Genomic DNA, 12,107 nt, shown 5'->3' with positions numbered 1-12,107 from the left:
GCAATTTTGAAATCATACATGGCATATTTATAAAATTTGAAATAAAACGCAAGAAATAAATGTCTTTTAAGCCCCAAATGAATTCATCAACTTTCTCATCCCCATAGCTTTTAGGTGATGTGATCTACAATACAGTATATACCACTGTGTTACTCGGGGTTTTCTAGAGGGATAGAACTAATAAGATAGATATACATATATGTATGTGTGTGTATATATATATATCAGAGTTTATTGAGGAGTATTAACTCACAGTATCACAAGGTACAATAGGCTGTCTGCAAGCTGAAGAGTAAAGAAGCCAGTCCGAGTCCCAAAGCTGAGGAACTTGGAGTCCAATGTTCAAGCGCAGGAAGCATCAAGTACAGAAGAAAGATAAGGCAGGGAGGCTAAGCCAGTCTAATCTCTCCACTTCTTCTGCCTGCTTTTTATTCTGGCTGTACTGGCAGCTGATTAGATGCTGCCCACCTAGATTGAGGGTGGGTCTGCCTCTCCCAGTCCACTGACTCAAATGTTAATCTCCTTTGGCAACACCCTCACACACATGCCCAGGAACAACACTTTGCATCCTTCAATTCAATAAAGTTGACACTCAGTATTAATCATTACAAGTCCACCCCTTGTCAACTTGAACCCATACACATCTCCTGTGCATGGGTTCAAGTTGACAAGGGGTGGACTTGTAATGATTATAGGTTATAGATTATATATAAAGATTATATAATCTTCAAATAAAGACAATAATAAGGTCATAATTATGCCTAACATAATACAACTATCCTTCCAACAACTGGAAACGCACCAATCCCCAACCCAAATGCTATTATTACATAACGTTAACAACACTTAAATGTTGATATGAAGTCAATAAATCTTATATCACATGATAAAGAAAAAAAATTAAGATATGCTCTTAGTACAGGTGTATACATGCATAAACATGTTTTTAACAAAAGAAGGAGGAAATACTCATGACAATTACCGTCCGCATTTATGCAACTGGTCACATGGTTATAGCTGGTATTGATGACTAGCTTCTACTAACATTGTTTTGTTTTTTACCTGGTGGAGTGACCCAAACCTTCATTCCTGAAAGTTATGGGCAATTTTTAGTCCTTCCTGGTTTAGGCTGTTGTAGTCTCCCATTAACCTTAATCACAGGGCATGGTAATACTAAGAGACATCCTAATGGATCATTTCCTGTATTCCACACATAATCTTTCTTACCTCCATTGTGGAATAGTAGACTGATTTCATCTTGATAGTCTGGGTCAATCACCCCAGCCAACACTGTAACTCACTTCTTAGCCTGTTGACTTAAAGGGAGGGGAAGCCCAAAGTGTCCAGGTGGCAATCTTAACTTCCAATTTAATGGAATTGTTGTTGTGTCTCCTGGTGACAGCATTCTTCCCTCTGGAACTAAGACCTCTAGGCCAGCAGAACATAATGTAACAGGAACAGGAAGCAAATATTTTGCTAGTGGATCACTAGGGGTGATGATGGTTGGTGCCACTTCCACTTCCACCTCTTGATTCCTGGCCCTGCAAATCTTGGGTATGGGAGAAACAGTAGCATACATTGGATGCTGATTCAGAGCATGCACAGCCTTCTGGAAAACTTTGCCCCAGCCCTGCAAAGTATTGTCATTTACTTAGCATTGTGACTTCAAAAGGCCATTCCACCATTCTATCAATCCAGCTGCTTCAGGATGATCGGGAACATGTAAGACCAGTGAATTCCATGAGCATGAGCCCACTGCCACACATCTTTAGCCATAAAGTGGGTGCCTTGGTCAGAGGCAATGCTGTGTAGAATACCATGATGGTGGATAACACATTCTGTGAGTCCATGGATAGCAGTCTTGGCAGGAGCATTGCATGCAGGATTGGTAAACCCATACCTGAAGTAAGTGTCTATTCCAGTGAGGACAAACCTCTGCCCTTTCCATGATGGAAGAGGTCCAATATAATCAACCTGCCACCAAGTAGCTGGCTTATCACCCTGAGGAATGGTGCCATATCAAAGACTCAGTGTTGGTTTCTGCTGCTGGCAAATTGGGCACCCAGGAGTGGCCGTAGCCAGATCAGTCTTGGCGAGTGGAAGTCCATGTTGCTGAGCCCATGCATAACCTCCATCCCTGCCACCATGGCCACTTGGGTCATGGGCCCATTGGGTGATGACAGGGCTGGCTGGGGAAAGAGGATGAGTGGTGTCCACAGAACAGGTCATCCTACTTGATTATTTAAATCCTCCTTTGCTGAGGTCACCCATTGGTGAGCACTCACATGAGATACAAACATCTTCACAGTTTTTGACTATTCAGAGAGGTCCATCCACATATCTCTTCGCCAAATTTTTTGGTCACCAATTTTCCAATCATGCTTCTTCCACATCCCTGACCAACCAGCCAAACCATTGGCTACAGCCCATGAATCAGTATGTATTCACACATCTGGCCATTTCTCCTTCCATGCAAAGTGCACAACCAGGTACAGTGCTCGAAATTCTGTACACTGGGAAGATTTCCCTTCACTGCTGTCCTTCAGGGATGTCTTGGTAAGGGGCTGTACTGCTGCAACTCTCCACTTTTGGGTGGTGCAGAATCATCTGTGAACCAGGCCCTAGTCTTCTCTTTCTCTATCAACTGACTATAGGGAACTCCCCATGAGGACATTGGTGCAGGCTAGGGGAGAGAAGGCAGGGTGGCAGGAGTGGAGACCATATGCATTTCAGCCACTTCCTCATGTAACTGACTTGTGCCTTCAGGACTGCTTGAGCCTAATCACATATATACTGCTTCCATTTGATGATAATGCTGCTGTGCATGACCCACTTTACGGCTAGATGAGTCAGAAGGCACCCAGTTCATGATAGGCAGTTCGGGTTGCATGGTGACTTGATGACCTATAGTCAAACATTCAGTTTCCACCAAAGCCCAGTAACAGGCCAAAAGTTGTCTTTCAAAAGGAGAACAGTTATCTGCAGAAGATGGCAGGGCCTTGCTCCAATATCCTAGAGGCCTCCACTGTGATTCACCTATGGGGGCCTGTCTGCCAGAGCTCCAAACAGCATCCTTATCTGCCATTGACACCTCAAGCACCACTGGATATGCTGAGTCATATGGTCTAAGTGGCACAGAAGCTTGCAGAGCAGCCTGGACCTGTTTCAGAGCCTTCTTCTCTTCTAGACCCCACTCAAAACTAGCAGTCTTTTGGATCACTTGATAAATGGGCTGGAGTAACACATTAAAATGAGAGGAATGTGTTGCCTTCAAAATTCAAATAGGCCCACTAGACATTATGCCTCTTTCTTAGGTGTAGCAGGGACCAAATGCAGTAAGTTATGCTTCACCTTAGAAGGAATATCTCAACAGGACTCACAACAATGGACCCCTAGAAATTTTACTGAGTTAGAAGACCCTTGAATTTTAATCAGATGTAGTTCCCATCCTCTGGCATGCAAATATCTTACCAATAAGTCCAGTGTGTTTGCTACTTCTTGCTTACTGGATCCAATCAGCATAATGTCATCAATGTGATGAACCAGTGTGATACTGGTGGAAGTGAAAAGTGATCAAGGTCTCTTCGAACAAGACTATGACACAAAGCTGGAGAGTTGATATACCCCTGAGCTAGGACAGTAAAGGTATATTGCTGGCCTTGCCATCTGAAGGCAAATTGCTTCTGGTTGGCCTTATGGACAGGAATAGAGAAAAAGGCATTTGCCAAGTCAGTGACTACATACTGGGTACCAGGAGATGTGTTAACTTGCTCAAGCAAGGAAACCACATCTGGTACAGCAGCTGCAATTGGAGTCACCACTTGGTTAAGCTTACAGTAATCCACTGTCATTCTCAAAGATCCATCTGGCTTCCGCATAGGTCAAATAGGAGAGTTGAACAGGGATGTGGTGGGAATCACCACCTTGCATCTTTCAAGTCCTTGATGGTGGCAATAATCTCTGTAATCCCTTGGAGAAGCAATATTGTTTTAATTTACTGTTTTTCTAGGTAGAGGCAGCTCTAATGGCTTTCATTTGGCCTTTCCCATCATAATTGCCCTCACCCTACCAGTCACGGTGCCAATGTGGGGATTCTGTCAGCTGCTAAATATGTCTATGGCAATTATGCATTCTGGCACTGGGGAAATTACCACAGAATAAGTACGTGGACCCACTGGACCCACTGTAAGTCGGACCTGAGCTAAAACTCCATTAGTTACCTGACCTTCATAAGGCCCTACTTTAACTGGAGGATCACAATGACATTTTGGGTCCCCTGGAATCAAGGTCAGCTTAGAGCCAGTGTCCAGTAGTCCCCAACATGTCTGATCACTTTCCTTTCCCCAGTGCACGATTACCCTGGTAAAAGGCAAGCGGTCTCCTTGGGGAAGGATGAGAGAAAGATTAACTGTAAATTATTGGTAATGTAGTGGGGTCCTTCCTCAAGGGGCCTGGTCTCTCCTTCATTCAAGTGGTTCTGGATCTGTAAACTGGTTCAAGTCTGGAAATTGATTGAGGGTCAGTGATTCTCTGTTTTTAGAATTCAAATTAGTCTTTTGTCCACTTGACCTGGAAGTTTCCTGTTTATATCAATTAAGTACGAATGCAGGAGGCTTCCTATCAATTTCACTTCTAGGAACACCGCGATTAATTAGCCCATGTCAGAGCTCTATATGAGTCAGACTACTTTAATTGCTGCTTTGCATCTGCTGTCCATTATGGTAGCTACACCCACTTTGATTTTGTTGGCTGAGTGCTGCCACTTGGCCCTAGCCATCTTGGGATCCAATTATTCCCATTGCATTTAAATGCTGTAGTTAAGTGACTGCAGTTCCCATTGTTAGATCTGACATGCAGAGAAGAGCAATTACAGGGCTCCTCAAAGATGCAGGTGCTGCCCTTACAAATCTATTTCACAAGTATTGGTCAAGGATATATCTTCCGGACCCTCACAGCTGGGATGGGTAGGTATGAAGTCAGTAATCCACTCTACCATCTCAATCTCCTTAAGCCTTTGGATCCCTTCCTCTACATTAAACCAAGGGAGATCAGGCATTTCCAGCTGACTCACAGTGGGTCATCTTTTTTTTATTTTTTATATTTTTATTAAACTTTAAGTTCTAGGGTACATGTGCAAAACGTGCAGGTTTGTTACATAAGTATACATGTGCCGTGTTGGTGTGCTGCACCCATTAACTCATCATTTACATTAGGTATATCTCCCAATGTTATCCTTCCCTCCTCCCCCTCCCCCCTCCCCACAATAGGCCCTGGTGTGTGATGTTCCCCTTCCTGTGTCCAGGTGATCTCATTGTTCAATTCCCACCTATGAGTGAGAACATGCGGTGTTTGATTTTCTGTTCTTGCGATAGTTTGCTGAGAATGATGGTCTCCAGCTGCATCCATGTCCCTACAAAGGACACGAACTCATCCTTTTTTATGGCTGCATAGGATTCCATGGCATATATGTGCTACATTTTCTTAATCCAGTCTGTCACTGATGGACATTGGGGTTGATTCCAAGTCTTTGCTATTGTGAATAGTGCTGCAATAAACATACGTGTGCATGTGTCTTTACAGCAGCATGATTTATAATCCTTTGGGTACATAAGTGGGTCATCTTTTAATCCATATTTCTGCTAACCAAGCAAATAAATTATTAGAACCTTTTTTAACTCCCTGAGCTGCAACATAAAATGCAGAATCCCTACTTAGTGGGCCAAATAAATAAATTCAGCCTGATTCAACTCTGTGTTCCTTCTACCATCATTCCACACCCTTAATATCCATTCCCATGCCTGTTCTCCAGATTTCTGCTTATATTAACTAGAAAACTCAAGTAGTTCCTTTCAAGTGTCATGCACCTCCTTGTGGGTCACACTCTGAACCTCACCTGTAGGAGTCCAGCGGGACTTCAGTTTAATTATAGGTCTAGAAGCAAACAGGAGTGTTAAGGGAGGGTCCTGAGGAGAATCAATATTGTTTTGTCTGGCAGCTGCCTCAGGGGAGGCCATCACTATTGCCTCAGGCAGCACAGGTTTTATCACTTCAGACAAAGGTGGAAAGGCTGATGGCAGCATGGGACTGGGAGGGGATGTTGCCACTAATGGGAATGGGGAAGCTGTTTCTTCTGGCAAAAAAAGTTCATCAGAGTTTACAAACTCAGTGTCCCCAGCTTCACCAGGGTCCTCCCACATGTCCCCATTCCAAGTTGTAGGGTTCCATCTTTTCCAGTCGATACCCTCACTTTAACAGTAGACACCTGGCGAGACTGTACATGCATCTTTCATTGCAGATCAGCCACTGGCATGATAAGAGCTTGTGTCTGGTGTTCCAAAATTTCAGCTCTTTCTCTACAGGAGATAAGACTGTCACTCAGGGCAATCTTAGCAGATTTGAAGTATTTGCTTCTGAAGCCCAGAGTTAGAATCACTGTGTTCTTCATTTTCTTTCATCACTTTGTCCAGTGAACTTAGGAGCAACCAACCAACTTCATTACGTTCCTTGGTTCTCCACATATAGTCAAAGGTATTATGTTTAGAGTCACTAAACTCCTTGCCTCTCACGAGTGGTGAATCAGGAGTGTCAAATGCATTTATTTTGCATAACTCTCTAAACAGTTCACACAAAGAACTATTAGTGTTCTCCATACTATTAGAAGTAGAGTCCTTAGCATTTTTGGGTCTATCATATTAAGCAGCCGACTCCAGAAACTCCAAAACCAACAAAAGAACTTTGTCCTTAATATTCTGTTCCTCTGGAACCACTCCTGGTACTAAAATCTGTATTAGGGTTCTCTAGAGGGACAGAACTAATAGGATAGATATATATATAAAGGAGAGTTTGTTAAGGAGTATAAACTCACAGTATCACAAGGTCCCACAATAGGCCATCTGTAAGCTGAGGAGCAAGGAAGTCAGTCTGAGTCCCAAAGCTAAAGAACTTTGAGTCCAATGTTCAAGGGCAGAAAGCATCTAGCACAGGAGAAAGATGAGGCTAGAAGGCTAAGCCAGTTTATTCTCTCCACATTCTTCTGCCTGCCTTTTATTCTGGCCACACTGGCTGCTAATTAGATGGCCCCCACCCAGATTGAGGGTGGGTCTGCTTCTCCCAGTCTACTGACCCAAATGTTAATCTCTTTTGGCAACACCTGCACAGACACACTCAGGAACAATAGTTTGCATCTTTCAATCCAATCAAGTTGACACTCAGTATTAACCATCATAACCATATCACATACACTGTCATATATATGGACAATAAGAGAGGATGCAAGGTCAATTTCAAGGCATTTATCAATTTTCAACTGATGTCTAGTGGGAAAATACTGTCAATAATGAAAAGAGATCAATACCGACACGGTCAAGAAAAGAGAAATGCAGTCAGGCAAAGAGATAGAAAGCAACTGTGTTGCTACTTTGAGACATATAAAATTATAACTTGTAAAAATAAATGAAGTGACACAAAGTATGTGTGTCTGGCACAATTTACATTTCCTCTCAGACCCTCTGGATGCCAGTCTCCTCATACTCAGGTTTTGTTCATAGAGATTCCCAGCTTCCACCGCTGCCTCATCCACAAACTCTCCTGGTTGTCTGGACAACGTTTGAATAAGAATCAGGTTCCAGAATAGCCCTCACGGTGCTCTAGCTCTACCTCAAGATCTGTTTTCTAAGATACTCTACATAAGACAGAAAGTAAAAAAAAAAAAAAAAAAAAAATAACATTTTTAATGAAATTTTTGCATATTTTAGTTAAATTATTTTTGGTCAAATGTATACTAGAAGATTTTTGTTATATTTAATGTGTATCTGTATATCATCAAAAACTTCAAATTATAAAATGCATATATTTATGCCTACTTTGCAGTATTTGGAGCATAGTTTTCCTAGCATAAATTATTAAAAGATTTTATGTTTCCTTTTATGCCTCATTGATCAAGCCTAGATTTATTTCCATATGATGCTGAATTCTACTCCCTCCAAATCCTCTACTTGCAATTAAAATATCAATCCTATAGCAATGTAATTAATTTTTAACAACTTACTTTATTATGCCCTTTCAGATATGTTTTGTAGTAAAACTTCCTATTCTCCCCCAATTCTCAGCCTTAACAAATTAATGCATAATCTCAGTGTAACCTACTGCTTTTTATTCTTCACTGGTTCACTATGATAAATATGAGGGATTAATCAGAGAAATAAACAGCATTGCTTAAAAAAGTGACAAGCCCCAATGGCTTAGAGAACCTGAGTTATTTAATGTGATAAAGTTTGAGGAAGACACCAGGAAATACCAGGGATCCTTATTGTACACCCTTTAGAGGTTTTCAGTGGTGTTGCTTTTAACAGTCCTTGACAACTTTTGATATTATCTTAGGTTTGCCTCTCTAATGATACAAAGTGATTATCCCACTCTGCTTGAACTTGAATCCTGGCTAGGTGACTTTGGGCAAGTCATTCATCTTGTTTCTGCTTAGTTTACTCTTCTGGAAAGTGAGAAAAATATTATTACTACCTCATGGGGGTAAGTATTAGCTGTGAGGATAAAAAGAATTAGTACATGTAAAAGATTTATAATTGTACCCACATAAATTAATCTTTATATCCATGATATCTTTTTCCATAGACTTTTCAAGGTCCTTTAAAAGTAGTGAATAAGGCAAGTGTGGTGGCTTACGCTTGTAATCCCAGCACTTTGGGAGGCTGAGGCAGACAGATCACTTGAGCTCAAGAGTTCAAGATATGTCCTGGGCAACATGATGAAACCCTGTCTCTACAAATAATACAAAAAATTAGCTGGGAGTGGTGGTGAGTGCCTGTGGTCAGTTGCTCGGGAGGCTGAGGTGGGAGGATCCCTTAAGCCTGGGAGGTCAAGGCTGCAGTGAGCTGTGATTACGCCATTGCTCTGCAGCCTGGGCGAGAGAGTAAGACCTTGTCTTAAAAAAAAAAAAAAAAAAAAAAAAAAAAAAAAAGGAAATAATGTAACTAATGTAACTAATAATCATTTGAAAACAAACAAAACTTACATACATTCTGATACCATGGATGATTTAAAATAATTTATAAAAATCACCTAAAATAAAATGAAAAAAATGTACTTTCAATAATGCTTGATAGAAAGTGTGGGTGATTACACTGTATAGAAAGCAAGTTTAAAATTGCTCTATGGCCATACCACCCTGAATACACTCATCTCATCTGATCTTGGAAGCTAAGTAAGGTTGGGCCTAGTTAGTACTTGGATGGGAGAAAACAAGTTTAAAATTGGTCAAAATTATTAAAAATAATTATTTCCGGACATCGAAAGAAGATAAAAGGTAGGTAGCAATTTGAACATTGTTTTTTCATGAAGCACTGCTAATTCATCAGGTAAGAATAGTAATTTTGTGGACACTGGCTGGGACATTCCTACTGCTTCATCCAGGGTGGGAAAATCGAATAGCTTTACAGTTGATATTTGCAGACCCAGTTCAGGGCAGGTGGCAAAGGAACAAGAAATTTGAGTGCAAAATTTTGGAAGTTAGGTAAATGTAAAAAGGTTGAAATAATAAACTCTCCATACATCCCCAGTTTACTTCTAAACTCCCCTGCAGGTGAGACACAGTAATGATCCAGGCAAAGACTGAAAGCCTAGGAGAATTAAGGATTTGCTGTCTCTGAGTCTATTTACCAACCAACAAACAGCTTGGGCAGCAGAGGATGTAAGCCTTACTGCAAGGGGCCAGTATTAGCATAACCTCTGTGTATGTCATTGGCTGACCCTGCAACTCTACAAGGGAACCAGGCTATCGAACACTAAATGGACATATCAAGGACTGCCCCCTTCAGAGCAGACAGATTTCTCAGCTTAAGTCCAGGGAACTTAACTGCCTATTAAAACAAAAAACACAACAACCCTTTGGTTGCAGGTGGTACCTGAAACTGACATGAAAGTAACTGCAACATAACATCTGCATCATATCATCTCCACTGTCTAGTTTCTCACAAAATTCCTAGTCATGCAGAGAAACAGAAAAGTTATCCATGCACAGAGGGGAATAAAACAATCTGTAGAAATTGACTAGGAGTGGACTTAGCAGACAGAGAGTTTCAAGTAGGTATTCTAAATATTTGCAAATTTAAGAAAAATATATTCAAAGAATTAAAGAAAAATATGTTCAAATAATAAAAAAAAATACAGATAATGACCAAACAAATAAACTTCAGAACAGATCAATATCCAGTTGAAAGAAGAGAGAGGAAAAAAATGTTTAAGATAAAAAAACAGAGATCTGTGATACACTATTAAGCATTCCAACTATCATACAAATGGAGTCACAGAACAAGATGATAGAGAGAAAGGAGAGAAATCATATTTTAACTAAAATGGACAAAACCTTCCCCAGTTGGTAACAAATACTGAGGTATGGGTATATGTGGCATAGTAGTTAGCATAACTCCCTTCCAAATCAGTGAAAAATATTAACTAACGCATCAAGAAGTTCAACAAACCCCAAATAGCACAAACACAAAGGAGACTGCACCTGGACACATGACGGTCTAATTCCTAGTAGCCAAAAATAAAGAGAAAATCTTAAAAGTAACCAAAGAAAAATGACAAATCATGTACAAAGGAAAACTATATGATCAGTGGCAGAACTGTCTTCAGAAACAATGGAAGCCAAAGAAGCCACTGAAATTGCTAACAGTTAAAAAAAATTGTTGCTAGGAGAATCTCACTATAAAGCATACTAAAAGAAGTTCTTTGGTGGAAGAAAAATAACACAAATGCTAACTTATCTACATTGGAAGACATGAAGCACATCAGAAATGGTAAGTATGGTGTATGCGTTTCCTTTCTTCTTTAAGATTTACAATTGTGTGAAGCAAGGTTATACTATATTTGGGGGCTTATAATCTATATTATCATGCACAGATGTAATATGTATGACAACAACGCAAAAATAATGGGGGAAATGCACCCATACTTGTAAAAAATTCCCCCATTTTATCAGAAGTCAGGGTTAATTACCATTAGATTATAATAAATTCAAGATGCATATTATAATCCCTACAGCAATCACTTTTTAAAAATAAATATAGCTAAAACTTAACTAGAGGAGGTAAAACGGCTATTGAAATTCACAGAAGATAGAAAGAATAGAAGAATAAAAAATAAATGATGGAAATAGAAAATAAGTAACCAAATTCCTTATCTAAATCCAATCATACCAATTATTATATTAAATATGAATTTGCTAAACACATCCAACAGTAGAGATTTTCTGACTATGTAAAAAATAATCTCCAATTATTTAATATTAACAAGAGACATAATTCCAATGCAAAGACATAAACAGGCTGAAAATAAAGGGAGAAAAAAACGTTAAAACAAAACGAACAATAAACAGAAGAGAACTAGAATGACTACATAAATTCCAGATCAAATAGCCATCAAGAAATGAAATGTTATTAAAGACAGGATTTCATATTTAACGATAAAAAGGAATAACCAATCATAAATCTATAACAATTATAGACGATTAAGCATCTAACCACAGTCTTTATTTCACCTTTATTTCACAGTGGTGATTGCAAAGAGGCACAGGGAAAAATTGGGGGATTATAGAAATGTTCTAAAATTTACTTTCGGTAGTAGCCAAAATTCAGTTACCAATGCACAGAAGGGAATAAAACAATCTGTAGAAATTGACTAGGAGTGGACTTAGCAGACAGAAACTTTCAAGTAGCTAACCTAAATATTCTCAAATTTAAGGAAAATATGTTCAAAGAATTAGAGAAAAATACGCTCAAATAATTAAAAATATACAGATAATGATAAAACAAATAAAATTCAATATAGATCAATATCCAATCCAAAGAAGAGAGAGAAAAAAATGTTTAAGATAAATAAACAGATATCTTGCTGTATACTTAAAATGGCCAAATTTTATTGTGAATAAATAAAGGTATACAAAATAAAGGAAGGAAGGAAGGGAGGGAAGAAGAAAAGAGAAAGGAGAGAGAGAGAGAAAGAAAAAGAGAGAAAGAAAGAGAAGGAAGGAAGGAAGGAAGGAAGGAAGGAAGGAAGGAAGGAAGGAAGGAAGGAAGGAAGGAAGGAAGGAA

At 39.6% G+C, this 12,107-nt stretch overlaps 1 protein-coding gene across 1 annotated transcript in view; it reads right to left on the bottom strand.

The window, feature by feature from the left end:
- LOC104673357 (thrombospondin type-1 domain-containing protein 7B-like) overlaps positions 1 to 12,107 on the bottom strand; it is a 327,106-nt gene that overhangs the window by 175,473 nt on the left and 139,526 nt on the right. Inside the window, exon 5 of the mRNA XM_030916127.1 lies at positions 2,755 to 2,760. Within this exon, the coding sequence (XP_030771987.1) occupies positions 2,755 to 2,760 (6 nt within the window). The remainder of the gene's footprint in view (positions 1 to 2,754; positions 2,761 to 12,107) is intronic.

Source organism: Rhinopithecus roxellana, chromosome 14 (assembly GCF_007565055.1).
Source record: "Rhinopithecus roxellana isolate Shanxi Qingling chromosome 14, ASM756505v1, whole genome shotgun sequence".
In the NCBI taxonomy this organism is placed as follows: Eukaryota; Metazoa; Chordata; class Mammalia; order Primates; family Cercopithecidae; genus Rhinopithecus; species Rhinopithecus roxellana.
The sequence above is the reverse complement of the archived record's forward strand: the minus strand, read 5'-3'. Positions and strand labels throughout refer to the sequence as shown.